Source organism: Bubalus bubalis, chromosome 21 (genome assembly GCF_019923935.1).
Source record: "Bubalus bubalis isolate 160015118507 breed Murrah chromosome 21, NDDB_SH_1, whole genome shotgun sequence".
NCBI classification, from domain to species: domain Eukaryota; kingdom Metazoa; phylum Chordata; class Mammalia; order Artiodactyla; family Bovidae; genus Bubalus; species Bubalus bubalis.
Window position 1 is genome coordinate 25,912,965 of NC_059177.1, and position 27,527 is coordinate 25,940,491.

Consider the following 27,527-nt stretch of genomic DNA (forward strand, 5'->3'; position numbering starts at 1 on the left):
GGATCAGGTGTTCCGATTACCCACTAGCCTTGGTGGAAAGTACAGCCTATTGGATGTTTCCTTGCAAAGGAACACTTCCACATTGTTCTAAAACCAATCAGAGGAATATATGTTCATCTTAATTTTACATTTATCGTAACTATAGAGTTTATTGGCATATTACAGTTTGTAGATGATATTAAATGGTCTATTTGTAAAAATTATCATTCAGCTCAAAATACCTTACTTATACCTTTATGCTCTACTAATTTATACTTCATTTACAGATATCCCAGGATCAGAGGCAACTGAAGGTAAGGTTGATATGTAAATTCTGACTCTCCTTATGTGGATAGAAAAAAAGCAAACATTTTTAGAGTACGTGAAGTTGAACGTTTATTGGGAAAGTTGAATTTCTTGTATACTGAAAATATTTTTAAACCATACATATTCATAAGCATAATACAAACACCACCTACAATACAAACACATTTTAATAAGGTTCTACTATGAATATTCTAGCCAAAAGAAAATCAGGTAAACCAGTTCTGCGTATCTTATCTGCTTTGAGGATGTAATCCAACAATTTAAGATATAAACAAAGTAAGCTTTGGCACAACCCTACTTATTTCACTATGGGAACTAGGATACATACTACCACAGATTACAAACCCAATCCCTTCATAATCAATTTAAAATTGTTACAAGAAGCAAACCTTAATGACATGTAAACATTTTTAGGGTTTCAGTTGGCAATTATGTCTTAAATGCTTAGAAAAACACACCACCATTTCTCATTATTGTTCTCTCTCTTTAGCTCATCTCTTCCATGAATATAAAGTAGGAAAAATATTATTCGAGACTTCCAGCATAATTCCATTGTGCTTTACACTTTTATAAATATGGATACATCTAAAATATCAGATGCCTTTTTACCAACAATAAATCCACCAAATTCACATTTTCTTATAAACACATGCAAAATTAGTGAAAGACACTTTTGTATAGCAAAGACCCTGCTTAATTTCCTTCTGATTAATAATTTTGGATGGCATGTGCAAACCATACTGCTCATTGAACAGTAGATTTATTTCCTGTAGACTTGTTTTTCTATAAAAATATATTTATGTGTTCACAGGAAAAAAGTTGGTATGTGTGGAGTGACTTTTTGACGTATCATTAGATTATAGGTTTGTTCATGAAGTTAGAAGGCATCTTAGCTTTTATCATTTTCAAATTTTTCTTCATACAAAAGAACACCCTGTGACAGAGATAAGGTAACTGAGATCATCGTTAGCACTTTAAAGTTGAGACAGTTTGAAGCAAAGGGGTCAAGCAACTTGCCTAAGGTTTACGTACATCATCAGTGCTGGAACCAGGAAGAGAACTTGCATTTTCCTAACCCTTGAACAGCTCCCTAGGAACTGATTCCCACCATCAATCCTGGAGATTATATACAATCTATTACATTGAAATAATATTGGCTGTAGGCTAGAGAAAGTTAGTCATAGACCTATTCCTTCTGTGCAGATTCCCAGTAGAAACCAAATGCTATTGAAACAGGGTAATGAAGAGTCATAGCTAAAGGCAATCTTCAAACAATCGCGTTTTTCAAATCCATATGTTTGGGACATTCAGAAAATATGAGCAGGAACATGCTTATTGCTCACAAGTTAAAGAACGCTGTGATCCAGGAAAATAAAACATTATTTGTGTTAACTTCTAATTGAAAGGTGATTAAATTTATATTAATCCTAATGCATTTTTGAGACTATGTCCAACCTGCAGAAACCTTTTCAGCTGATGACAAAGATGAGGAACTGGGATACTAGAAGAACTAAGCTCAGAAGTCCTAACCTTGGCCTCATTGATAGCTGAGTACCAGAAATCCCCCCTGCCAGGTAAGTCCAAACATGATGACTCTTCCTTGAGAAAAGCTCTGCCTTAAAATTAGGTGGGGATCAAGCTCAAGGTGCTGGAGGGGTGTGTGGCTCCTCATTCCCAGCTTGAGGACCACAGTGCCTTCCCACTTTGGAAATCCTTCCATCAGAAGTGTGGTCAAGTCCTGACCCACCAAGTATTGTTGTAAGAAAGACATTCTTTTCTGCTGCCTATCCATTTGGGAGGACACACAAGGTTTAAAATGGTAATTAGATATTCAGTGTGGATTACTGTTTGACTATTATACACAATCCCTCATTTTGGTCCAGAAGAAAGAGAGTGGGCTACATGAATAAAAGTCAAGGCTTGAACAATATAGACCCACAGGTAGAGTTCAAAAATGAAAGTAAAACCTGCGAGTTGGTTTCACGTAAACATAATTCAGAAATATACTTAAGGATTTAACGGTAAGGTTAAGAAAAATGAGAAGCTCAACACTGAATTTTACTGACACATATGCACAGTCCTTCATAGTATTTCTAAACTTCTCTCATGTACAATTTTAGACGGACCAGTAGTTCACAGGCCAGGAAATAAATTCTCTGAATTTGTACTAGCTTTGACAGAAGAACACAGAAAAATATCCCACCCCGAAGATTCTTAAAATGTGATATAGGCAAACATCTGTATAGGAATTTATGCTGTAAACGGTTTTTCTTCTTGGCGGGCTGGGGTAGGAGTACAGTCAACAACAAAAATTTACTTTGAAAAATATGAAAACATTCCCCTCAATATTTATATGATATTTTATTTTGAGATTGTTGGAAAAGCATATAAGAACAAAATCCAAATGCTTTGTACAAAGTCTTCAGTTTGGGAACCTCATGTTATTGGTCATAGCTGTGGATTGATGAAAAATGGTATATTACTATATACTCTAGCTGTACAGACATGCCTGTTAATGTTCTTCTCACTTCAAAATAAAACAATCTCTATTTTAAATTGTGTAAATATTAACATAATATGTACAATGCATTCACGAAATATATGGAACATACCATTATACAAACATAGGTAAAAGCAGTCAATTTAGAAATGGAGATATCAAATAGATACAGTTGTCAGACACCTCCAATATCACCTTCTGACCGCTGCTTCTATTGCAGCTGAATTGAGTCCAAGAAAAACAAACAAAAATGTTTTTAGGTGTCATAACTGATAGAAACTAAGTTCATGTTGAAACTGAAAGAATTCTGTTTGTTTAAGCAAGACCATCTCTGGGCAAAGAGTTAGGAGCTCAATAAATACTAGTTGATTGTTCACCTAAGACTTCTGCTAGTAACATTTTAAATAATAAATTCAGACTATATATATTCAATGAAGTGTTATTTAATAAGACATTCATATTCCTCTTTACAGCTTAAATAACCATGTGGCTTACCATCTTTTAACCTGTCATGAAGTGAAGTCACTGAGACAGTTCTCCGAGACTGAGTACACGTGTGCATACGCAGAAAACCCACAAGGCAGCAACATGTATGCAAACACAGTGAAGAGTGGAGCCAGGCAGGGATGATTTCAGCGGATAGAGACTTTGGATTCAGTTGAGGTGAACCTAAATACAGGATCTGTTTTTGTGGTTTGCATTTTGAGCACCTGAAAAAAAAAAACACAAAAAACTCCAGGCCTATAATGCTAGGTCTTTTCACTTTTTCAAGGCAGTGCTCTTTTTCTGAACAGAGTTGCAGGATGTTTGAATTCTGGGTGAAAGCTTCGGCCAGAATGTTTCTATTCTATATGAAAGTTCTTGCTCCCTTGAACAGTTAAATCTGGAAGGTTGGTGTGAACCACTGGTTTGTTGCTACGTGCTCTGTTTATGCCCGGAGTGGAAACGTTGCTGTGGAACTTCCATTGCTTTCCACAGATCCCTTCTCCTTAGACCCAGCATAGGCACCGATAAAAGAGCCATCCTCATTGAAGAGACCGTGGTCACCTTCTCCGTACTCCACTAAGCTGTCGGCACTCTCTGTGGCCTGCATATCCCTGTTAAGGGACCGAAGGCTTCCTTTGAGAGGTTTTTCGTCACTGTCACTAGAAAGTAAAAAAGAATAGTTTGACAAAAATCTGAAATATTCCTGGAAAGCAAGACTCATGCCAAAGTGCTAATAGGTTTTAAAAATTTCCAGATAATCATGTTAGCACTGAAGACAGATTCTAAATGACCCTTTCATAAAGAAATCTTTAGAAAGTCATTACCAATTTGTGTTATGCTGAGTAACTGAGAAACTTTTCTGCCATTCACAACACTCCTGCTTCCCTTTAAAACTGAGACACGCAGATAGTCAATCTGCTTATGTACATAGAAAACAAATATGTTATTTCCTACACTTTCAGAACTCCTGGTCATCAAAGCTTGATCTTCTGTCTTCACCTTTGATCCTCCGTATTTTTCCAGATCCTTCCAAAAATGTCTCTCTCGTCCAGGTTAACCAATTAAATTCTGTTTCTTGTAACCAAAGAACTTCAATACAGTTTATAAATTCAGGGTTGTTAAATTAGAAAAAGAATAGCTGGCATTTTTGGAATAGGAATGCTACAAGTATCCTGCATTTATGCTCTGAGTTTTATTCTTTAACAAATCCAACTCTGAGTTAGTAAAATGTCTTTCAAATGATACAGTTTTCTTCATTTCTAGCTGAGGATTTTTTTTTAATACCAACATCTTTCACACTGAGAAGATTTTATAAAATTCTAAAAAGGAAAAATTGGGGGAAAAGGTAATTAGCACATGATGAGCACTTTATAGAATGGGGTAGTAGCTGGTGGTGTCCATCAAATTGTTCCATTTAGCTCAGTTTTTCTAGAAGCAGGGCAGGATGGTACTTCACTGCCCTCTGTGTTAGGCAGTGCCATATGATTTGCTTTGGAATGAGGTGTCACATTAGAGTTAGTGCTCCCTGTGCCATATTCCGGTTCACTGCTGTGGAGACCTGCATACTCACCTACCAGCCAGTGTTCCTAAGGACCAGGATGGCCAGAGCCATCTATGGTGGACACAGGCATGTGGACACACAACTTAAGAGAGAAAAATATCTGGAGTTGTTTTCACTAGCAGCATAACTACCGCACAATTGCACTCATCTCACACGCTAGTAAAGTAATGCTCAAAATTCTCCAAGCCAGACGTCAGCAGTACGTGAACTGTGAACTTCCAGATGTTCAAGCTGGTTTTAGAAAAGGCAGAGGAACCAGAGATCAAATTGCCAACATCCACTAGATCATCCAAAAAGCAGGAGAGTTCCAGAAAAACATCTATTTCTGCTTGATTGACTATGCCAAAGCCTTTGACTGTGTGGATCACAATAAACTGTGGAAAATTCTGATAGAGGTGGGAATACCAGACCACCTGACCTGCCTCTTGAGAAACCTATATGCAGGTCAGGAAGCAACAGTTAGAACTGGACATGGAACAACAGACTGGTTCCAAATAGGAAAAGGAGTACATCAAGGCTGTATATTGTCACCCTGCTTATTTAACTTATATGCAGAGTACATCATGAGAAACACTGGGCTGAAAGAAGCACAGGCTGGAATCAAGATTGCCAGAGAAATATCAAGAACCTCAGATATGCAGATGACACCACCCTTATGGCAGAAAGTGAAGAGGAACTAAAAAGCCTCTTGATGAAAGTGAAAGAGGAGAGTGAAAAAGTTGGCTTAAAACTCAACATTCAGAAAACGAAGATCATGGCATCTGGTCCCATCACTTCATGGGAAATAGATGGGGAAACAGTGGCAGACTTTTGGGCTCCAAAATCACTGCAGATGGTGATTGCAGCCATGAAATTAAAAGACACTTACTCCTTGGAGGGAAAGTTATGACCAACCTAGATAGCTTATTGAAAAGTAGAGACATTACTTTGCCAACAAAGGTCTGTTTTTCCAGTGGTCATGTATGGATGTGAGAGTTGGATTGTGAAGAAAGCTGAGTGCCGAAGAATTGATGCTTTTGAACTGTGGTGTTGGAGAAGACTCTTGAGAGTCCCCTGGACTGCAAGGAGATCCAACCAGTCCATTCTGAAGGAGATCAGTCCTGGGTGTTCACTGGAAGGACTGATGTTGAAGCTGAAGCTCCAATACTTTGGCCACCTCATGCGAAGAGTTGACTCATTGGAAAAGACTCTGATGCTGGGAGGGATTGGGGGCAGGAGGAGAAGGGGACGACAGAGGATGAGATGGCTGGATGGCATCACTGACTCGATGGACATGAGTCTGAGTGAACTCCGGGAGTTGGTGATGGACAGGGAGGCCTGGCGTGCTGCGATTCATGGGGTTGCAGAGAGTCGGACACAACTGAGCAACTGTTAACTGAACTGATAATTCAGACTGTCCTGACTCTTACAATAATTATTTCCAGAACTAGGATGCTACACTTACAAAAACAAATATGAAGAAAACTAGAAGACCAAATGTGGCATTACCTTACAGGCCAGGCAACGGGATAGCGAAGAAACTATAAGCAGAAGCTGGAAAGATGAGAATTCACGTATGTTACTGTCCCCTGAATTCACGTATGTTACTGTCCCCTGGAATAATCTTCCTGAATACATGTAGTTTTGAGGAAAGGTGATGAAAACTATTAACTACTCAAAACAAGATGCCAGGTGAAATAGTGCAGGGGGTGGTTTTACCTGGCTTTTTAGAGCAGCCGCAAAACATGAGGGAATGAGTTTTGAATAAGGCATGTCTTTAGTTTTTTTTCCTTATAAAATTGATCAAGTAATATGTCTTTCAAAAGCATTTTAAACAGTTGCCATAGATCCTCAATGACCCTGGCCTTGTGGGATTTGAGGCACAGTTTTCTACTTTGTAAAGTTTAAAGTTTTCTTTCTCCCTCCTTTCACCCTTTAATGCTCCTTTTCCTATAAAGTATCTGAAGTCATTTACCAAGAAATATCAAGAGTCCCTTGGACTGCAAGGAGATCCAACCGGTCCATTCTAAAGGAGATCAGTCCTGGGATTTCTTTGGAGGGAATGATGCTACACCTGAAACTCTAGTACTTTGGCCACCTCATGCGAAGAGTTGACTCATTGGAAAAGACTCTGATGCTGGGAGGGATTGGGGGCAGGAGGAGAAGGGGACGACAGAGGATGAGATGGCTGGATGGCATCACTGACCTCAATGGATGTGAGTCTGGGTGAACTCCGGGAGTTGGTGATGGACAGGGAGGCCTGGCGTGCTGCGATTCATGGGGTCACAGAGAGTCGGACACGACTGAGTGACTGAACTGAACTGAATCAAAGTAACAGAGTGTTTACTAAATGGAGGAAAGAAAAATAAGCATAGAGGCAAGGAGAGCTTACCATGATGTTCAGATGTACATTGGTTGGTGTGTGTGCGCACTCGCGCTTAGTCTCTCAGTCGTGTCTGATTCTTTTGCAACCCCATGGACTGTCGCTTACCGGGCTCCTCTGTCCATGGAATTCTAGGCAAGAATACTGGAATGGGTTGTCATTTCCTTCTCCAGGGATCCTCCCAACCCAGGGACTGAAGCCACATCTCCTGCATTGGCAGGCAGATTCTTTACCATCTGAGCAACCTGGGAAGCCCACATAAGTTAATGTAGGAGAGCTAATGAGAATATTCCACATCTCTGTTTATAATGATGGATCCAGGGCAGGGGCCAGTCAGAGCCAACTGAGTCTGCTCTGTAATACGGATCCTGGTCGTGTGTGCTAATGGTCATATATGCTTGGAAACTGCAACAGCTCCCTTGGCTGCAGTATACAGAGCACATGACTGAAAACAACAGAGTCCTCAACAGGAACAGGTAAGTCAAGAAGAGGGTGATGGAAAGGTGAAGATGCACAGTGACAACAAGAGAATGAGAAGGGTAACACACCCTTAAGAGGTACTTACCTCCTACCAGATTTCTTGCAGTTTCTCCCATTTTGGCACACTTGTGTAAGTTTGGTCCAGGGGTTAAGAGTGACACAATCTTTTTCATCCTTTAAAGGCTGTCTCAACCTTCTTTGGATGAACTCTTACCAGCTCATTTTAGACAGCAATAGTTGCTCCCTTTTTTGCTCTTATTCTCTTTAATTAATTACAATCATTTGCATAGATAATTCCCCCCCACACACACACACAGACTAGGTTCATCTTGAGGACATGTTTTGTGACTTAATCACCTTTGTAGGTACACACCGCAGGTACACAAAATACATGTTTATGGGTATACACTGAATACAACCTGAGTTCACAATGGCTACGGTGAGGAGTGACTACAAGATATTTTACCTATTTTATATAGATAATCTCTAAATAACAATACTGTCCTGTGAATAACACCTTTCAAGGAAATTGTCCAAGCACACAGAGTCTACCTAGGCAGCAGTTACACCTCACACCTCCTTACACAGACATTTGGTTGCTATCAATCACTTGTATTACTATTCTTTATAAGGGTGTTAAAATGTAGTCCTGTAAGCTTTAAGTAAAAATGCTTTTTTTTATATATTTTAAAGTTTATTTAACTTGATGGATATATGCTTTGATGCATTTTTAAATGGAGTGGAATGTTTACCTGTATTCTCCAAAGGTTTCATCTTTTGCTGACTGAACTTCAGGGTCTGGATGAAGATCCTCCTTTTCTTTCACTAAACACACACACACACACAGGTAGAGGAGTAATGAGTCATTTTTAAAGACATGTATCTTCAAAGCACTGTTAATACGTCAAGTGTTTTGTGTGTGTACCTATTCACTCACTCGTCTTTCACCTCTTTGTTACCCGAGTCACAGCCTGGTGCAGTTATACATGAATTCAGTATTATGTGGGCAACATGTCTTAATGAAAGAGTCAAACCTAGTTACAGTCTCTCAATGAAGACCAAATTACTGTATGTACATTTCACTATGCTTCCCCTGTGGCTCAGACGGTAAAGCATCTGCCTACAATGCAGGAGACCCGGGTTCTATCCCTGGGTCGCGAAGTTCCCCTGGAGAAGGAAATGGCAACCCACTCCAATATTCTTGCCTGGAAAATCCCATGGATGGAGGAGCCCGGTAGGCTACAGTCCACGGGGTCGCAAAGAGTCGGACACAACTAAGCAATTTACTATGCTAAACTTCCTCAAAATGTCATTGGCTGATATCAGATCTATGTTGTTAAACTAAAGTACTAAAAAGTCTATCATTTGGTTGTTCTCTTCTTACTCCAAACTGCCTCAATAATCAGAATATTAAAGTCTATAATACCATAGGTTAAATGAGATTTATTCTAAACAGTGGGATATAGAACATGAAGATTGTTGCCTCATTGTGCTCAGAAAACTCGAACTAAAATCCCCTGTCATGGCACCTTTTACTACTTACTTGCAGAGAGATGAGAATTTCTCTTGGTTTTGCTGCAGTGTGAAACGCTGACTTGTGTTTAAGAGCACAGTTTGAAGAAACTCCTTCAGAATCTGGATAAGGTAACACTTCACAAAGGACAATTGGTTGCATATACTCAAAGGGAAATGCTATGTCTCTTTACAAATTGAATGAAGTTAAAGTATTAACTAGGATGATTTTTATTTATATTTTATGTACCATTAATTCAAGAGGTATTAAACCTGATATATATCAGAGGAATAAGGGATGCATTCCCAGCAATGGTTAAGTTGAAACAGCTAACTAGTGAACTCAGTACTATTAGAATGTACTAGTGCAAAATATCTCTGGGTCATGAATTTGTAGAGAGGAATACTATTAAAATATATGTGTGTGATTTAGTAACAAGTCTCCCTAACATCTGTGATATTTTACAGATAGAAAATAGAAGCATGGAAGTATTATATGCCTCTCTAAAGCCTATTTTATATACTGCTGCTGCTAAGTCGCTTCAGTCGTGTCCAACTCTGTGCGATCCCATAGATGGCAGCCCACTAGGCTCCTCTGTCCCTGGGATTCTCCAGGCAAGAACACTGGAGTGGGTTGCCATTTCCTTCTCCAATGCATGAAAGTGAAAAGTCAAAGTGAAGTCGCTCTGTCGTGCCCGACTCTTAGTGACTCCATGGACTGCAGCCTACCAGGCTCCTCCGTCCACGGGATTTTTCCAGGCAAGAGAACTGGAGTGGGATGCCATTGCCTTCTCCATACTTTATATACTAGAAATGAATATTTCATTTTTAAAAAGTGAAATACTTTCATTCATAAAACAAGTAACTACCTAGAAATAATTCTGTTGATCATACATACACCCTTTGGTTACTTAATAGAGGAATTTTCTTTTCCTCTCAGTGCAGTATATAACTAATGTACTAATATAAATAGACTTTATTATTTTTTTTAATTTAATTTTATTTTTAAACTTTACATAACTGTATTAGTTTTGCCAAATATCAAAATGAATCCGCCACAGGTATACATGTGTGCCCCATCCTGAACCCTCCTCCCTCCCCACACCATCCCTCTGGGTCGTCCCAGTGCACCAGCCCCAAGCATCCAGTATCGTGCATCGAACCTGGACTGGCAACTCGTTTCATACATGATATTTTACATGTTTCAATGCCATTCTCCCAAATCTTCCCACCCTCTCCCTCTCCCACAGAGTCCATAAGACTGTTCTATACATCAGTGTCTCTTTTGCTGTCTAGTAATTAAAACAATTGAAGATGTCTCAGATGTCTCTTACGAAGGTCTCCTAGAAATTAAATGTTAAGTGTGAAAGTTAATTGCTCAGTCGTGTCTGATTCTTTGCAACCCCATGGACTGTAACCTGCCAGGCTCCTCGGTCCATGGTATTCTCCAGGCAAGAATACTGGAGTGGGTTGCCATTTCCTCCACCAGGGGATCTTCCCAACCCTGGAATCAAACCCAGGTCTCCTGCATTCCAGGCAGATTCTTTATCATCTAAGCTACCTGGGATGTCCAAAACAGGTAAGTAGAATTTACTTAGTAAAATTTAAAGTCATAGTAAGAAACAACTTTACCTGAGTACTTTCCGCCTTTGTTCCTCTTCACAAAGCAAACAGTTAACAATATGAGTGTGAGCAGAGCAATTGCACACATCAGTCCAATAAACCAGCCTTGAGTGGAGATGTCATCGTACAAACCAGCATATTCTGTTGTACAAAGAGAAGCACACTGAGTCCTGGAAACAGTCTTTGAAACTAAGCCCCTTTGGGGAACATTAAACATCATTTTTAAATAAACAAAATAGCATCACTTTTGTCCTTGGAGTGCCCCTAGAGGGCATGTGATTTGAAGTACAGTTCATCAGGAGAATCCTGATAAATCGTTAATTCATTGTTCAGAAAGGGCCCTCGCAAACTGCATTTGACTCTGAGGATGAAAACCAGAGAAACAGTCGAGACAGATCAAAATGAACACAGTAGCAGCAGCAAGCAGGCAAAAGCACAAGCTGCCTTGGTTACATGCAGATTGCCAAGGAGATTCTGGGGGTTTGTTTTTAGTTTTTGTTATTAACACATGTTAATTAGCCGCAGACATTTTTAGGCAACTACTGTGGTAAAAACAATTAAGAGGTAAGTCTGGATATTGGTGAGACATTGTTCATTTCGATACTTTTAAAACGCTATGCCAAAACAAATTGACACTATAGTTTTTTACAGCCAATGTACTTCATACTTTCAACATAGGAAGTATGTAAATAATCTACAGAGCATAGATGTATTGTCTAAGATGGCTCCAAACAGAATCTCATTTCTCACCTCTCCCTCTTGTCTCAATTACATCTTCAAAAATGCTATTGTTATCAACCCAATTCTTAGTCAAAAGGCGAACTACATGTTCAGCTCCCGGCTCAAATGCCTCTACTGGGTGAATCTTTTGAGTAAGATTTACTCCTTCTGATATCTTCCCGACACTTTTACCTAAGAAATGTACACAGTTAATTCATATGAATTGTCATCACTGAAAAGTAGGACATGAAAAGCAAAAAAGTACTGTTATTTGAGATGGATGAGAGCCATTTGTAGCATTTTTTTCTCAGTTCTGAATTATCAGAAGATGAAGAAAATTAACATTTCAAGATTTTCTTTTTTTAATGTGCATTGAAATGGAGTATATGAACTTAATTCATGTCCTTTAAAAATGATACACTTGTTGATGAAGTGATGCTATAAATTTGCGTGGTCATATGAATGGTTTAAAACCAAACACAGACTTCAAAAAATTGTACAATGTCACTTTGTGCAATTTGGACTTTCACAAACCTTGTAGGAACCAGATTTGGGGATTTTGGCTTAGAATTGAAAGCATATGGCATTAAAACCTTTAATCTACATTACTTCCTTGCCTTGGCCATTTTCATAAGTATTGATAGAATAGCATAATATGCTCATATATTAAATGTTTGTTTGAAATTTCTAGAAACTTAGGCTACATAAAAGTGCAGGTTTATAGGTACTTTTAAATGCAATGTATTGAAATTTTTGAAGTGTTTGAGAACTTTACACTTCAAAATAAATGTATGTTAATATATTAATTGTAGAATATCATAGCAGATAAAAATATGACAAGTATAATTAAAATATACATATAATATCAGAAATTAAAACAAAATATCTAAAATAATTTTGCTGTTGATCCATAATGTTGCTAAGAATTAACTCAATAAAATATTAACAATGTTTAAAGGCTTTAAATGAGAATGTGTCACATGTTAAAATTTAGGTATAACTTTTCAACACAGAGTAAAAATTGATTATATAGTTACTGATAACACAAAGACATCATTAAAAATGGCACCGTAAGAAAAATAAGACCAGTTATATTAGTTGAAGAAAGCCTTCAAGATTGAACACTTGAAACAAAACACAATTAATTTTGCCTTTGAAAAACAGAAATTTAGTGTTCCATTAAATAGCACAAGCTTTTGAAAAATAGAGCAAAGCAAGGATTTTATTGCAACCAGTAATAACACAAAAGAGAATATTTCTGATTAACTCGGTTTTCCCCCCTTTTAGATTATGGAATGTAAGCCACCTGAAAATCAGAGTGACAACCAGAAAATGATGGGGAAAAAAATGCTTGTGTATCAAATCTCATTCTCTGATTTAATGTCAGATGACCTTAAAATGCACCATCCAGGCAGAGCAAAGAAAAGAAAGATTCAGAAACAGATTCCAATTTGCACAAAAGTTAACATTTTTAGAGTATTTAGTGATAGCAAGATGATATTCTCAATAGAAAGATGAATTTTTTTCATTTTTCTCCAAAGATCATGCTGAAATCAAGTGGAAAAGACTAGTTGTTTTTTCTGTAAATATAGCAATATAGGCCTATAGAAGAAAATTCAGTGTCAACAGGGGAAGGGGACAGTAGCTGACATTGCAGAATCCTGAAAAAGAGCACAAACATACTAGTAAGAAACACTTTCAAATCATGACACATGAGAGTGAAGAAATATGCTATAAGACGCTCAAGTACATTAGTTATATTTTGAATTTGCAGAAGAGAATAGCATCATTTATATAGCCACATAAACAGCATTTTCCACCCTCTGAAAACAACTTGTCAATGTAACCAAGCCCACATTTGCCAATATTTCTATATATACGAGAATGCTTGACTATTGTAAGACAATTTTGTGATTTTTTTTTCTTACATGCTGCTAATCGCCAGGAATGGGACTAGCATTTCTGATATACTGTTGGTCCTTAAATAAAAGTAACCCTCCCCAGGCCTTAAACTCTGTTTTAGAAAATACTACAGCTGCATATTTAGATTACCACTATACTGACTTATTTTCTTGGTGTCAGACACTTGTTAACCATTTGAACTCTAGAGGAACAAGAACCTTTTAGTTACTGGAGTGTTTTCAGTCACCATTAAAAGTAGGTAAATAAGTTCTTCAATTCACTTGGTGTCCAATACATCCTTGGGAACAATTTGAGTTTTTGAGAGAAACTATTTTGGATATGTGTGTGTGTATATATACATATGTATATATACACATTCCCCCATAAAAGAAAGTTTTGAGTATATAGGAACTCTTAGGAAAACACAAGCTCTTCAGTATTTACATTGAGTAGGAACAAAATGAGAGGAAGCAACAAACTGACCAAGGTCACAGCATAACCATTTACACATTCATTTCATAGTGACTCATGAACTTAAACACACTGTAATAGATGTCTTATATACATGATAGACTGTTCAAGTTTCTTTGTTACTATTTTCTCTTTTTTTCCATGGATTCTACCTTTCATTTAATCTAAAATTTGGAAAAGCATCCAGAACAGTGGATGCACAGTACATGATACATAAATGACTTGTTTATATTTCCCTTCCTGCTCTCTCCCATTTCCTTTTGCCTGCCTCCAATACCCCTCTGGGTCTCATCAACTTGAATTCTATGCAAGGCCCTCTTTTTAAAGCTTAAAAGTATGCCTATCCTTTCCCCCAATCCACTTCCCTTTCTTGTTTTACCTTCTTATTTTATCTCCTAATGCCCTGTTGATAACATAGAAAGCTTAGTAACAATACTTCTAAAATCATAATTGGAGAAATAATTTTGGAAGGGAAATGGGCTGAGTTGGGAAAAAAATAGAAAAGTAAAATTGAATTAGGCGGACTATACAAATGGAACTATAGTGTTATGAGCCAGTTTCAAGCTCATTACTTGGCATCATCCAGCAGCCAGTAAAATAAAATTGGTTTATGAATCACTGTATAGATGAGTCATGACATGGAGGTGAAACGTGTTAGATCAGTGGTGCAACATGTCTACCAGTGCAAGAGCCAAACATTTTTCTGGGTAGAAACATTTCCAAAAGAAAAATACCCGCTCTACTAACCTTATGACTAACTTTGTGACCTTACAGCCCCCTATTTTAATTAAAATTATAGTTCCTGACCTTATATACACTGAGGCTATAGTTTGATTCCTGTTGTGCAGAAATCCATAAATTGAGTCAATGTGAACTTTAGAAACAAGAAAAATAAATTCTGTACATCAGTGGAAAACAGAAGGTCAGACAGATTGAGAGCACAATCACTTCTGATTTATAGTGCCTACCACGGCGCCTTCCTTTTAGAGCAGTTTAAAACGGAGCATGCATAAACCTCCAGTACTTACTCCCCTCTCCTAATGTAGCACTCTCCTCGGTGATTGGTTTTCCACAGCCCTTTGAAGTGCAAGCCCTCAAGTAGAATTTGTACTTGGTAGTTGCACTGAGGTTCAAGAGACGCCAGCTGGGCTTTGATGGAGTTGTGATGTTGATATCATTTAGCTCTCCAATTTCATCAGTGTCATTTACTGAAGAAAGAAACATGAATATCAACACCTCGGATTTTGTAGTCTTAACCATTCAATTATGTGATGCCTTATTTCTGCTTCTATTCATGCTTGTGGCCTGCCATCTTAATTATTCATAGTTATCAACTCAATTCTATGAGGTAGATACAATTATTATGACATATTACCCAGGGCAATAAGATCTGGCAAGAATAAACACACTGCCTAGATCTAGAGCCACTAATTGGCAAACTCAGATTTGAATCTAAACCACAGCCTTTTAACTCCAAAGCCCGTGCTCTTAATCACTATGCTACACTGGACAGCCTCTGCAGCTTTACCATACCCATTAACAATGATGAGCTTCCCCCCACGGACGTATTTTCATTGTATCATTGACGTGTGTGTGTGTGTGTGTGTGTGTGTGTGTCTGTGTATTAGTCGCTTAGTCATGTCTGACTGCTTGTGACCCCGTGGAGTTTCGCCCTCCAGACTCTTCTGCCCATGGGATGTCCCAGGCAAGAACCCATGGGGTGGGTTGCCATTTCCTTCTTCAGAGGATCTTTCTGACCCAGTGATCAAGCACGGATCTCCTGCATTGCAGGCAGATTCGCTACCATCTGAGCTAAGTACTTTTTAATCTTTTATTGTAAAAATTTGAACAGTGATTTACCAGAGTCTTCTATAGTTTCTGGTTTACTGTGTAGCACTGAACAAGTATTCAAGGACTCAAGAAACTGATAAATTAATGTATTTTAAAATGTCTACTGTATACTTACCACTATGTAAAGTGCTGTATGGAAAAATATGATTTAGATAGTGCCTTTCAAAGAACCATGCAGCATAGCAAGATCTTGATATTTGTGCAAGAGCTCAAAGTGCTATAAGACTACTGAAAGAATAATCTGAGATGAAATGGTATGTTCAAGGTTGTGAAACCATTAGTGGCAAGAAAAGGGCTAGAATAAACACTCTTGACACTTGGTCCAAGACACCCTAAAAATATACTTACTCTTTAACTTAAAATGCCTTCATTGTAGATACAATGCAGTGAGATAAATGGAAATGAAAAATTACTAATCCAAACATAGGAAAGAAGTAAAATAATCACTCTTGGTCAATTACTTGAGAGCACTCCTGTAAATACCACCAAGTCAATTGAAAAACTACCACCATCAATGTAAGAATTCAGCAAAGTACATAGAGAGCTCTCATATACACACTCAACGACTATTTAGAACATATAGCCACAAAAATAGATAAGCCATCTAAGAATATTTCAATCACTTAACAGATAGCTAAATAAGTATAGATATAAGACTAGAGATCTCTTTAAGAAAATTTGAGACACCAAGGGAACATTTCATGCCAAGATGGGCTCAATAAAGGACAGAAATTGTATGGACCTAACAGAAGCAGAAGATATTAAGAGGAGGCGGCAAGAATACACAGAAGAACTGTACAAAAAAGATCTTCACGACCCAGATAATCACAATGGTGTGCTCACTCACCTAGAGCCAGACATCCTGGAATGCCAAGTCAAGTGGGCCTTAGGAAGCATCACAACGAACAAAGCTAGTGGAGGTGATGGAATTCCCATTGAGCTATTTTAAATCCTAAAAGATGATGCTGTGAAAGTGCTGAACTCAATATGCCAGCAAGTTTGGAAACTTCAACAGTGGCCCCAGGACTGGAAAAAGTCAGTTTTCATTCCAATCCAAAGGAATACCAAAGAATGCTCAAACTACCGCACAATTGCACTCATCTCACATGCTAGTAACATAATGCTCAAAATTCTCCAAGCCAGGCTTCAACAGTATGTGAACTGAGAACTTCCAGATGTTCAAGCTGGGTTTAGAAAAGGCAGATGAACCAGAGATCAAATTGCCAACATCCATTGGATCATTGAAAAAGCAAGAGAGTTCCAGAAAAATATCTACTTCTGCTTTATTGACTATGCCAAAGCCTTTGACTATATGGACCACAACAAACTGTGGAAAATTCTGAAAGAAACTGGAATACCAGACCACCTGACCTGCCTCTTGAGAAATCTGTATGCAGGTCAGGAAGCAACAGTTAGAACTGGACATGGAACAAAAGACTAATTCCAAATCAGGAAAGGAGCACGTCAAGGCTGTAAATTGTTACCCTGCTTATTTAACTTATTTGCAGAGTACATCATGAGAAACTCTGGGATGGATGAAGCACAGACTGGAATCAAGATTGCCAGGAAAAATATCAATAACCTCAGATATGTACATGACACCACCCTTAGAGCAGAACGCAAAGAACTAAAGAGCCTATTGATGAAAGTAAGAGAGTAGAGGAAAACGTTGGCTTAAAGCTCAACATTCAGACAACTAAGATCATGGCATCTGGTCCCATCACTTCATAGGAAACAGATGGGGAAACAGTGAAAACAGTGACAGACTTTATTTTTTGGCTCCAAAATCACTGCAGATGGTGACTACAGCTATGAAATTAAAAGATGCCTGCTCCTTGGGAAAAAAGCTATGACCAACCTAGACAGCACATTAAAAAGCAGAGATATTACTTGGCCAACAAAGGTCCATCTAGTCAAAGCTATGGTTTTGCCAGTAGTCATGTATGGATGTAAGATTTGGACTATAAAGAAAGCTGAGTACCAAATAATTGATGCTTTTGAACTCTGGTGTTGGAGAAGACTCCTAAGATTCCCTTGGACTGCAAGAAGATCCAACCAGTCCATCCTAAAAGAAATCAGTCCTGAATATTCACTGGAAGAACTTATGCTGAAGCTGAAATTCCAATACTTTGGCCAATTCCAATACTCTGATCCGAAGAACTGACTCACTGGAAAAACCCTGATGCTGGGCAAGATTGAAGGTGGGAGAAGGGGACGACAGAGGATGAGATGGTTGGATGGCATCACCGACTCAATGAACATGAGTTTGAGTAAACTCTGGGAGTTGGTGATGGACAGGGAGGCCTGGCGTGCTGCAGTCCATCAGGTCCAAAGAGTTGGACACGACTGAGCGACTGAACTGAAATATAAAGTCGTTATTTTATTGAAAGTCCACATATCAAGTAGTAATCACAGCGATTTTAATATTTCAGCTTTTTCTCTATATATTCTAAGCACTTGTTTTTAAAATAAGTTTAGATATTATATACAGATCAACATGAAGGTAGGAATTTAATATTCAGTTTTTCTATTATTAGAATAAAGATAATATCTATCTTTACCAAATAAAGTTGACATCGAAAAGTTCTCGAGTATTTCTTCAGTGCTTCCTACATGTTTGAAATACAGTTCATGGAATTAAGAGACTTAAAGTCTTCCCTGGTAGCTCAGCTGGTAAAGAATCTGCCTGCAATATGGGAGACCAGGGTTTGATCCCTGGGTTGGAAGATCCCATGGTGAAGGAAATAGCTACTCACTCCAGTATTCTGACCTGGAGAATTCCTTGGACTATTCCATGGGGTTGCAAAGAATCAGACATGACTGAGCAACTTCCACTTTCACTTTCACGAGCTCAGCATCTAGAATGACTGAGCTGGGTTTCAATGTTTTCGTAACACTTGTTTTACTGCGTGACTCTTTGTAAGTGAACTCTGTATACTTCTCATCCAGAAAGCAGTGATGGTACCTACCTCATAGACTTCCTGTTTTCATGAAAAATGAAGGGAGAGTACTCAATTTTTACTGATCCTGCTAACTAGCCAATACTCAAAAATGCTAAACCGCTGCCTCTATTAGGGTTATGCCTATTCCTGTTTAATCATAGGTACTCAAAGCAGAACAGAAGCTAAAGCTGATACCTGACCCGAACAGCTGCAAGCATTGAAGGGATTGATGGCAGTTCAGGGTTATGATCCAGTTGACCTATGCAAGCAGTGTAGACTGGGCTTCCATAGACCTGATGTTTCTGCTGTTTAGGAATTTATGCCTTCTAAGTTGAACATTTTCTTATGAGCTCAGTCCCCTAATCTCCATGTTGAGCTGATACTTAGATTTGAAGACTGTAACAGATGGGTGGTGCTATGATTAAAATAATCTAATCTAAACAACATGCTTTCATCCAGACATGTTGTTTTTAACTTAATGGCACAACAGCATATGGGGAGAGCCTGTGTGGTGGTCCAAAGACAACTCTAGTTCTCAGTGTGACATGACTGCAGCAGTGGGCTGCAGAAGCGGATTCTACAGAGACAACTATATGCAGAGGTGAGACCGGAAACATGCCTCAGAGACAGAAGAGGCAGGGGAGGGTGGAAGTCAGTGTGCTCTGCATCTCCACTACATCATTTCTTTTTCTGTTTACAATTTTTAAATTTAATTTACTTACACTAAAAATAGAAACAAGCTATTCACCCATTTCTCCTGCCCCTCCCCAACTTCCAAGTCTGGGGCTACCACCACCATCACCAATCTATTCTGTATCCACGACATCATTTACTAACTTTTTTCTTTGCATATTTCCTAATTCTCAAGGTATCTTATATGTATGTGTGTGTGCGTGCTCAGTTGTGTCTGACACTTTGTGATCCTATGGACTAAAGCCCGCATGCTCCTCTGTCCATAGGATTCTCCAGGCAACAATACTAGAGTGGGCTGTCATTTCCTTCTCCAGGGGATCTACCCAACCCAGGGATCAAACTTGTGTTTCCTACATCTCCTGCGTTATCACTGATCCAGCTGAGAATACCTATACACATATTAAAATGCATATTTTCTGGTGTCTATTAACTTACTGCTTTTTCCCCATCAAAACAAGAATTGGAAAACCTTTCTGTTAAGGACTAGATTGTAAATATTTTAGCCTTCGTGGGCTATGTGATCTCTTTTGCAACTACTTAGCTCTGCCACTATAGTAAGAAAGCAGATATAGACAAATATAAGTTAGTGGACATGGCCATGTTGCAATAAAACTTGTAAGAACAGGCAGCAGGCTCGATTTGATCTCTAAGCCAGTTTACAAACCCCTGTGCTATAAGTATGCCAGCCTACAAACCATGAATTAGATTCTAAGCATGGGAAACCAAATACTCAACAAAAAAAAAAGGAACGTTAATAGGCAAATCTAATTCAAATATGTACTCACTTATCTGGTACTGCAATAGATATCCAGTTAAGTTTCCATTCAATTTCTTGGGTAGCCCCCAGGACAAAGTGGCAGTATCTTTATCAACTTTGATGACTTTGAGAAAAGTTGGTTGTTCAGGTACTGGAAAACACAAAACCAACAATAGACACTCCAATCAGTAAATTTCTTTGAAAAATTATAGTTGTTTTTTTTTTTTTTTATTAAATTGAGGAGCTAACTCATATGACATATGTACAACCTAACTACTAATAAGGGAGGAAATGTTTTGACCATTGGGATATTTGTTATTTTAAATTGTTATTTATAAACTAGATATTAATCCTGAACTGTCTCACCTCCTTCTGGTGTTTGAAATATAAAAGGCTCACTCTCTGGACCAGCCCCTTTGGAATTATAGGCTAAGACTGTTAAGTGAAATTCACTAAAGGCATCCAGAGAAGGAACCATTCCATAGTCTCTTTGTCCTGAAAATCTCAGAATGTTCACTTCTTTGGGATGTGTCCTTCCATCCAACAGGCTTTTTGTCTTCCACCAGTTTACCTGCAATGACAATAGGAACCCTTTAACATATCACCGACTCAATGGACATGAATGTGAAGGACAGAGAAGCCTGGCGTGCTGTAGTCCATGGGGTAGCAAAGAGCTGGACACGACTCAGGGACTGAAGAACAGCGTATCACCAGTGATAGCAGATATCTCTTTCAGCTTCTGAAATCAGTCTTATTTACAGGAAATATATTAATTTAACAATGAGAAGTAGAAAAGCTATGATAAAAACCTGATATCCTTTCAGATGTCCGTGTACTCTTTCCTTTGGAATTGTTGACCAGGTAACTTTAACTAATGTGCTGTTTATAACATCCACCCCTTGGATCACTGGAGCTGCATCAGGATCTGTTGGGCACATAAGAAGGATGAGCTTTCAAATAATCTAAACACGATTATTAGGATCCTTTTCTAAAGGTGATCCTTCTTTTTTTTTTTTTTTTTTTGAGAAAAGGAAAGCACTTTTCTCAAATCAGTTTCAAGTGGAATGAAGAGAGTTTCTCATTACAGAAGAGTTTCAATGCCCCGATATTAATAGGTTTCTAGAGAAGAGCAATGGCACCCCACTCCAGTACTCTTGCCTGTAAAATCCCATGGATGGAGGAGCCTGGTAGGCTATAGTCCATGGGGTCGCTAAGAGTCGGACACGACTGAGCGACTTCCCTTTCACTTTTTACTTTCATGCACTGGAGAAGGAAATGGCAACCCACTCCAGTGTTCTTGCCTGGAGAATCCCAGACACGGGGCAGCCTGGCGGGCTGCTGTCTATGGGGTCGCACAGAGTCGGACACGACTTAAGCAACTTAGCAGCAGCAGCAGAGAAGAGGAGGGCCTGTACCACACTGAGAAAAGCCCTTGTCCAGATGGATATGGTGTGAGCAAGGTAACTGAAAACAGTGGACAATGAAATCCTCCGTGGGCATCTTGCCTTGGAAACATGTGAACCAGACTAATATAACTCAAATGACTTGGGAGTTTGGTGAATATGAATAACATTAATTGAGCATATTCATGTTCAACAGTAATTGAGCATATTCTGTGTGTCATACACTGTTCTGAGAGCCTATCCTGGATTGGCTCACATAATCCTTAGAACAGTCCCATAAAATGGTATTATTATTATCCCCATTCTACAGGGGAGCCAACTACAGAGAAGTAAACCAAACCCACCACAGTCAAGACTAATGTATTAGTTCCCAGTGAGGCGACCTGAGTAGTGAAAACAGAGTGAGAGTGAAGTCGCTCAGTCGTGTCTGACTCTTTGCAAGGCCATGGGCTGTAGGAGCCTACTATGCTCCTCTGTCCATGGGATTTTCCAGGCAAGAGCACTGGAGTGGGTTGCCATTTCCTTCTCCAGAGGAACTTCCTGACCCAGGGATTGAACCCAGGTCTCCCACATTGTAGGCAGACGCTTTACCGTCTGAGCCACCAGGTAAGTCTTAGTGAGAACACAGGTAGCAGGTAAATAAGGAGCTAGTCATTCCATATCCCTGCCCTTCTTCTATTCTTGGATCAAAATATTACTTTGGATACTGTAAGAACAATGAGAATAATGCCTACTATCTATTTATTTGCAATGCAGTGTCTTTCCTTTTTCCAAACATTTATTTGCAGCAGTTCTTATGGTATAAATACCTAATAATAAAATCATGTCATTAGTACCTCAAAATTCTGCGTGTGAGTGCTTCTATATGGAAATCTGGGTCTGCACCTCACCTTCCTTAGGAAGGCTCCAGCGCTGAGGCCAGGGTGTGGCAGCAGGCAGCTGTGAGGAGGTCCTCGACAAGTAAGGGCACATATGATTGGACACCTAGGAGTCATGCTGCTGAACTGTGTGCACTGATAGTTCCAGGTCTTTGATGTTCATTATGGAAGTAGTTTTTTTGGGGAAACTGAATAAAATTAAACCTTTCAATGCTCTTCCTCACCACCCCTCTGACGACTCTCCCGCAGTCAGCTCTAAAGTAGAAACCATGTGTTCAATTTCTTTTTATCTCCCACTGTAAGTACAGCCTCTTTGCATGCACTACTTGCTTAAAAATGCTCCTCAACAGGGGCACAATCTACTTGAGAGAAGCTGTTCTAGAGGTGGTGGGTGTCAGCTGCATCACTTACAGTCTTCTCCAGAATAGAGAATCACTGACTGTGGCTCCGGGCCGGAGCCCAGGCGATTGATGGCTTGGACCTGGACATCGTACGGCGTGTAGACAGCAGGCGTCATGACCCGCAGGGTGTGGTTAGTGACTGTCTCTTCCTCCCACTCCACCGGCGCTCCCTGTGGCTTCCAGGTCACTCTGTATTCCAGTCCGGGTCCATTCTGCTCCATGGCTTTCAAAGGCTAAAACGGCAGGTCGGCATGATCACAGACATGCTGAGTCAGGGCACAGAGAAGCCACCCTAAGTGGTACAAGCAATGTGGCAAAAAAGGGATCATTTTTGGTGAGATCTTTAATCCCCCTCTTTGGTTTGGAAATGCTTGTGAAAAGTTTTGTCATTCTGTTCATTTAAGCTTGAGAGTTGCTCCTTCCCCTCCCCAAATAGAAAGAATCCCACAATTTAGATGTCTGGATTATGCCCTTGTGGTTAATTCTAACTGTTCGTATATGAAAGGACTTACTAAGAAATTCCATAGAAGGTTTTAGCTTTTCTTCACACTTTCTTCTATATTCTAATTTTTTCATTCCTAAAGAACTTCAGAAATGAAAAGGACATGGCTAAGAGTTCCCTAAGTATAGTGTTAGTCGCTCTTTGCAACCCCAGGGACTGTAGCCTGCCAGGCTCCTCTGTCCATGGAGTTCCCCAGGCAAGGAATACTGGAGTGGGTTGCTATTTCCTACTCCAGGATCCCTAAATATAAATGGGATTTTTTTCATGGCTTTTCAGTCAAAACTCTTTCCATCTGACTCTATCCATTATCCCCCATCTTCCTTCCAAGAGAAGAGAGAGAACAAGTAAATATTTTTGTATAATATGTATTTGTGTGCACTAGTACCCAGAAGATGTAGCTCCTTTTTATAATACAATAGTTCCCAGCTCCTTGCCCATTCTGTTTCTATCTCTTTTATGAGAAAGCACTCCCCATCCTCCAGTTTAATTTGCTGTATAGAAATATTTACTGGAGGAATTTCTTGAATAGGAGATTGGTTATTTCCACTCTAGCTTTTAATTAAATAATACTTTAATTAAAAAACATTAATGTGATTTAAACCATCTGTTTAATATCACAAAAAATGGGAATATGCATTTAAATGAATCAATTATATACAATACATAAAAATCTGATTTTAGACATAGATTTATAAGGGTCACTTATATAACTAATAATTTTGTCTGTATATGCAAGTGATTCAATAACCATACGTAATGTTTTTATAGAATTTGCAATACTTCTTGACTCAGATTAATTTATAAGTACTTAATAGAGGGATTGAATGGAATAAACTTGAAAGAACAGTAGTATATCAGCACAATAATTTCAAGTCTGGTGCTTATTCTAGGGTTAATAGTTAAATTCTCTAAGAGGAAAAAATATGAAATCAAAAGCTTTCTGAGATTTTCACAGTCACTGTTTATATTTTGCTTTCACACTTTTGTTCCAAGATATTTGCTACTCTCATATAGATAAACTTACCAGAGGCCGTCACACATTGCCCAGTAAGTCAGGCCACAAGCTTTGAGTTCCATTCTACAATCTGGAATTACAATTACCTTCAGTCCCAACTGACAATAAATATGTACAAATACTATTATTCAGTTTATGCATGTTTTGCTTCAAGAAAAATAGTTGCATTTGATAAAGCTCTCTGAAAAATTTTAAAACAGACTGTGCCACCCTAGGTAACACTGTTAAGAAAAAAACCTTACCTAAATCGCCAGCCTCCTTGGTGACTAGACCCCCAAAGAAACTGCAGGAATACTTCATATTTGGCTTTTAGCCAGTGGACAACAAAACCTCAACAAATTCACAAATAGATCCCAAACAAAGATAACAAACTATAGTAACCAGGGGTGTGGGGTTGGGGAGGGAAGATCACCAGCATTCCTTCTCCTCATGCAGCTGCTCGTAAGAAAGGCATCTTTATAAAAGAGGCTCTTAATTTGATGTCTAGGCATCTCTAAATGGGGTCCGTGGATGCCCTTCAAAGGATCTGAAAACCCATGGAACTGCTAGTACAACTTTCTATGTCTAATTTCGTAGAACAAAACTGTACTTCTATTGAATTTTCAAAGAGACCTATGAACAAAGCAAGGTTATACTGACTAGAAACTGGACAGATTTTTTGTACTACCTAAGTTCATTTTAAGGCTGGTGGTTTTCTGATTACAATTGTAGTAGAAATAATAAGTCTTACATCCTTTAGAGGGCTTAAACCACTTGGCTGTGATCATATAACCCGGTAACTGGAGAAGTTGCTATTTCCCAAACATTAATGAAATGGGTTTTTGTTTGTTTTCATCACTTTCTGGAACCTATGAGATTAGATATTTGCTATTTTGTTGAAGTTCAAATGTAACATAAATGCATTTATACTTAAGAATAAAGTGTAAACTCATCATTATCTTAGAAGATAATGTTAACTAAAAAGAGTAGTTTTATCAAGTTAAAATTTAATGTCACTTTTAAAAAGTGAGTCCTTAATATTTAATGTGCCAAATTTATAAAGATAATGTACATACAATAGAACATGAGTTAAATAAGATAACTGAAATCCATTTTGACTGTAAAATAAGGTTCACTATCAATGAGTAAATGCACATTCACTAATAAATTACAAATAAAAGTTTGCATATTATTTTTCTCCATTGAATGTTTCATAATGATATTACTTTATTTTTCCTGTATTTGCCTACTGTCTGTCCCTCCAACTAGATTATACATTCAGGAAAACAAAGACTACTTTTGACTGCCATATATAAACCAAGGACCTCATAATACTTTTATTCATAGTTAATGCTAAAAAGAAAACATAAACCAAGAGAGAATTAGGGACAACCAGTCTGTTCCTATTTAATCCTTTTGTGAAAGATCAACGTTTTCTTCCTTTTTTTTTTTTTTTTTTTTTTTTTAAAGACAAATTGCTCCTCTCTGATCATTATCTTGTAGATAGGAATTATTTGTAAGTCAATCTTTGGAGGGGATCTGGTAATCAATTTATACTGTGTGCTTGTCAACTTGGGGAAATAACTGGCATTTAACTCCAGTTTACAAGATAATTCATTCAAAAGAATAACTGATGAGTAAATGTTCTTAAACTTCACTGGTTATGCTTATAGTTATTAGGCCTCTGACATTTCAAAATGACATGAAACACAATGGAATATATTATGAAGGTAATTGTCAGCTTAGTTCCAAATCTCTATTTCCTTCCTCTGGTCAGTTAATTACTAAATTACATGTCATTTACTTTTCAAAGACAAACTGTAAACACTTTCATAGTTTAATCCCATTCTTCCAAGAAGAGAGCACTAGTGATTAGTCTTGTGTATCTTTGGGGGTGGGGACAGAGTGATTAATGAATAGGATGATCAGTAGGAAGGACTGCAGATCCCAGCTCTCTTTTCATTACTGACTCAGGGCATGCATCTGGGTAAGAGCACACCACTGGAGCCCCAGCTTCTCTGCACTGAATGTGATGCTGACAGCTTGGAGCCACTACAGCCCTCCCAGAGGAGTCGTGACAATTAATGAACTAATGTTAGTGGAAAATGGTGCACTTCTCGGAGGAAGTGACCTGATAATTATACACTATTATTGTCATCTAATCCACTTATATCATCTATCTAATAGTCTATGGAACTTAATGTCTATGGAACTTAAAAGACAATAGATACTCTAAAAGGATAAGATGCTAACATAATTTTAAATGTGGTAGTAGCTATTTGTGGCCATATATTCAAGAAAATAATACTATTCTTGACTATATTTAACTTCTGTATATTGCCAATTATTTTTCAAATTTTAAGTTTGCAAAGCTTACTCTCACTGAAATGGGAATAAAGGGTTAGTTTTACATAAAAATATTGACTACATATTTTGTAGGTATGGGCAATGTTGTAAGACCAATCAATGATGAAGAAAAAAGGAAATCAAACTTTGTACCTTCTAAAATTCTTCCAAAAATCACATCTGGAATGAGTTGTGGAAATAAATTAATATATTTCAGCATACATTAAAAGTGCTTGTAAAATTCAGTGACTTCAATATCAGAAATCTGTTATTACTTAGACTCGCTAAATGGTAACCTACTTTCAAGTAAGGTAAAATACTTGTTCATGAAACATGTCAAAATAGAGGAGAGAAAAAGTTTTCCACTGTTACAGAAGAAATTTAGAAATGGCATTAAAAAAAATTAAAGTCATCTGAGCAGATACAAACTTTTGTGCAAAATTCAAAGAGGAAAGTCTATTTTAGTAACTTAAAAAAAAACTATATATATATATATATATATAAAAGAGAAAATGAGTAGAGTTTGAAGTTCAAAGATATTCATGTGGAAATCCTAGTTTTGTTGATTTCTAATTGTATGGTGATGGACCAGTCTATCCATGGACCCGTTTCTATATCTAGGACACAGTATTAATGATGCTTTCTTGACAACATTGGTCTCAGAGTTTGATATGAGTACACAGAATGCCTAATAGTGCTTAGTAAGTGGTGACTGTTCCTTAGGGGTCATACTTTTGATATGCTGAATTTTTATTGGCCATGTACCAAAAGACAGTGAAAGATTATCAGTAGTTTTCTTTTTTTCTTTTTTTAATGGGAGAAGATTAAGAATATTGG

The 27,527-nt window shown here is 38.1% G+C and overlaps 1 protein-coding gene across 10 annotated transcripts in view; it reads right to left on the reverse strand.

The window, feature by feature from the left end:
* Positions 1-349: 349 nt before the first annotated feature.
* CHL1 (cell adhesion molecule L1 like) overlaps positions 350-27,527 on the reverse strand; it is a 352,993-nt gene continuing 325,815 nt past the window's right edge. For 7 of the 10 annotated variants that reach the window (XM_044934072.2, XM_006075573.4, XM_044934075.2 and 4 more), the window contains 9 exons: positions 22,859-23,081; positions 20,976-21,091; positions 20,533-20,737; positions 20,195-20,317; positions 14,952-15,131; positions 11,581-11,742; positions 10,840-10,971; positions 8,448-8,520; positions 350-3,951 (listed from right to left, as the gene is read on the reverse strand). In XM_044934072.2, coding sequence (XP_044790007.2) covers positions 3,735-3,951; positions 8,448-8,520; positions 10,840-10,971; positions 11,581-11,742; positions 14,952-15,131; positions 20,195-20,317; positions 20,533-20,737; positions 20,976-21,091; positions 22,859-23,081 — 1,431 coding nt within the window. In that variant the 3' untranslated portion in view covers positions 350-3,734. Of the gene's footprint in view, positions 3,952-8,447; positions 8,521-10,433; positions 10,551-10,839; positions 10,972-11,580; positions 11,743-12,539; positions 13,212-14,951; positions 15,132-20,194; positions 20,318-20,532; positions 20,738-20,975; positions 21,092-22,858; positions 23,082-27,527 lie in introns of those variants that run through there. The other 3 variants (XM_044934076.2, XM_044934077.2, XM_044934078.2) reach the window with 3 other exon arrangements.